Genomic DNA, 3,388 nt, shown 5'->3' with positions numbered 1-3,388 from the left:
ATATATATATATATATATATATATAAAATTCGTGAATTATTTCAATTTTTGTCTGTAATTATCAATCACAAGTAAGATTAGCAGATATTTCAATATTGTACACCCTATGATAAATATTCTCTATCGGGATATAGTACATACGCAACAATTCCCTCATTTTCACATATATTACCATTTAAGAGCATTCGTTGCTATTATGTCAAAGCATATGTTACAAACCGTGTGTCACAGAATATGAATAAGTAATTACACATTCACGTCCAAACCACCAATGGTGATGAAAGCGTGTGTAAATTGTGTTTTGATCGTTCTCTACTAATAATATATAATAATATATAATAAAAGATATAAAATAGGAATAGAATCAACGCCATTAACGAATCGATGAATTTTCTAACCACGTGTGTTATTCTTTGATCTATCTCTAACCTATCTATCAAAAAATATATCCGATTTTTATTTGATGCTGGCTCACATTCAAAATCACACACAAAAAAATCACATACACAAAAAAACTTAATTCTCTAATCCTTTTGGTTGCAGGATATCGGTAATATTTCGGGTGAAGTCAGCGAAAGCTGTGAAAATAACGGATGGCAGCCTTCTAAAACGGTTAGGCGTCATCGTAATGATATTCAGCGTGTTTCTGAGCATTCGTACATTGGTGGCGCCACCTGTGGTGATTGTGGCGCGAACAGCGGATGATCTGAAAGCTTATCTGTGCCGAACAGATTGGTGGGATCACAGTTTCACCACACGTGAGTACTTTAAACGTTCGATTCAATTATTTGAAACGCGATTCCTTTATTTATTTATTTTTTTTTGTTGTTGCTTTGATGGAATATATTAATCACACACGAAAATAGATTTAATCTACTCTTTAATGGATTGATTGGGATTAATTCAACGTGAAATTACGAGAATGAATTTTAAAGTGGAGGAGATCAAACATAGATAGATGATTCTCTCAATGCTCTCTCGCACTTTGATGAGAAATTTCAGCTAAATTCCATTTAACTCCAACTACTATATTTTATCTTCTAATCAATTTAAGTAACCACGTAAAACTAAAATGAAAATTTACTTACGCTAATAATTCTATTTGAATAATATTTTTTTTTTTTTTTTAGAATTAGAAATTAGTAGTAAATCAAAAAATTAAGAAAATTGAACTGGTTAAGCAAATTAGGATAGATAGGATAATTTTATAAAGAAACGAACAAAGTTCTCTGAGAAAAGGATATAGATTCATCATTCTCTTCCAAAAGATAAATCAACAAATGTTAACCACGATAAATGCATGCTCTCGTTTGGAAATTGTTCCTGTTGGCCCCACTATTGGCCGAAAGTTCGCGGTCCTGGGCTCATTATTAAAGGGAAATGGAAATTCTAAATGGTGAAATGCGACGAAAGAGATGCATAGAGTTTATAATATCGATTCTTCGAAAAGTTTTAAGCAAATCAACGTGAAAGATAAATTTTCTTTTATCGGAATAATTCTTAAATATCGAGAAATAATAAATCGATTTATTTGAAGGGAAAAAATTACAATATTCGAAAATTGAAATATTTATATATATATTTTGAAATGCCAAATGTGAGAATTATCTAAAACGATAAAATTAAGAAGAAAAAATTGAAATTAAAAAATTGATACAATTAAAATGTATCGATATATATTTAAAATAAATATCAATTTTCCACGTAACGTTTTTCATAAATTATAAGCTACTTATCGTTATACTTCCATAACATTCCTTTACAAAAAATTAACCTTCCATCCCGAAAACGATTTATGAAGAGACTTAATTGGTTTAAAAACGACCATAGGAGAATTTTAATTAAAAGATTTTATCATTCAAGGAATCTCTGCTAAGTATTCAGAGAGTGGAGACCTACCAGTGCTCGATGAACGATAAATTTATTCGATCGACGATAATTATTCGTCTCCATACTTTTCTCGAGATTTTAAATGGAGATATTTTTTTTTTTTTTCGGAGAAATACGATCGACCAAGTATGTTCGTTGGATAAAGATTCGGGTGATCCAGTGGATCTCTTTCGGGAATAACGCCAAAGTTTTAACAAGTAGAAGCTTCTTTCAATTCCTTCTCCTTTGGCCACGATCCAACATAAAGTATTTCAAATTTAAGGAAGGAATTTTATTAACGTTTCCAATGGTATTTTTTGAAAAACTGAAAACAACATCCGGTTTTAGAATTATTTATCTTTTTATTATAGAAAAATTCATAGAATTGATAGAAGAAATATATATTCAGAGAAATAATATATAGATTGAATACATCGATTGAAGGGTTTAATCAACGATAAGGGATAGATATTGTTCTATCTTCTTCATATAACGAAGAATCTGCTTCGAAGAATTTTGCGAGATTAAAGGATTAGTGTTGGAAAAGGGGGATGTTACAGCTAAGTTATGCAATTATGATAAGAATATAATATTATGAATTGTTCGAAATGGATTAATAATTTAAAATAGAAATTTTATCCTTTAAAATTCGAAATTTTATTAACTTATTAAAGAATTATATTTTCAAAAAGTTTTCTTGCAAACATGAAGAAAAAATTTCCAAGCCATATATAATTATCCAAATTTTCCATTAATTCTCAAGATTAAAGAATTAAAGGAATTTCAAAAGAAATTAAATTTGTTCAAAATTCAAATTCTTCCAATTCTCAAAATTAAAAAAATTAAAGGAATTTCAAAAGAAATTGTTCCAAATTTATTCTTCCTGTAATCAATTATCCAAATTTTCCATTCCTCTAATCCTTCAAAATCAAAACAGTAAAGAAATTTCGAAAAAGTTTTCAAAATTTTTCATCTTTCAATTTTTCAAAAAAAAAAAAAAAGAATTGCAAGCAATTCTAAATTTTACTCATCAACTTTTCACGTTCGATTAAAGCTATATTTGCTAATAAAATCGCTATGAAATAAATTTTATCGTCTACATAATATTCTCTAATAATTCACCATCTGCTACACGCCTCTCTCAAAAACAAACCGCAAACTAATTTGCCTAGCAAAGCTATTCTTCACCCTCTTCTTCAACCCCTTCTTCATCTATGCTTCCTATCTATCTATTCGAACCGTAAAATACAAGGAACGAATTTTATTAACGTTTCCAATGGTATTTTTTGAAAAACTGAAAACAACATCCAGTTTTAGAATTATTTATCTTTTTATTATAGAAAAATTCATAGTTCGTATTCGTTTTTCCACGACTTTAAGAAATCACAGAAAAAAAAACCGTGGCTTCCTCTCTTCGTTTTATTTATTCGCTCATCGAATTATGACCTGTTAACTCGAATCGAATCGGACAAACAGTGAAGTATACGTTTCTCTTTACAAGATGATTGAAAATCAAACA

At 29.0% G+C, this 3,388-nt stretch overlaps 1 protein-coding gene across 1 annotated transcript in view; it reads left to right on the top strand.

Annotated features, from left to right (window-relative positions):
• Positions 1 to 3,388, top strand: part of LOC102677960 (probable G-protein coupled receptor CG31760) — a 203,585-nt gene that overhangs the window by 183,432 nt on the left and 16,765 nt on the right. Inside the window, exon 8 of the mRNA XM_006610269.2 lies at positions 544 to 758. Coding sequence (XP_006610332.1) covers positions 544 to 758 — 215 coding nt within the window. The remainder of the gene's footprint in view (positions 1 to 543; positions 759 to 3,388) is intronic.

Source organism: Apis dorsata, unplaced genomic scaffold (genome assembly GCF_000469605.1).
Source record: "Apis dorsata unplaced genomic scaffold, Apis dorsata 1.3 scaffold_73, whole genome shotgun sequence".
Classification (NCBI taxonomy): Eukaryota; Metazoa; Arthropoda; class Insecta; order Hymenoptera; family Apidae; genus Apis; species Apis dorsata.
This window is presented reverse-complemented; position numbering and strand designations above follow the sequence as displayed.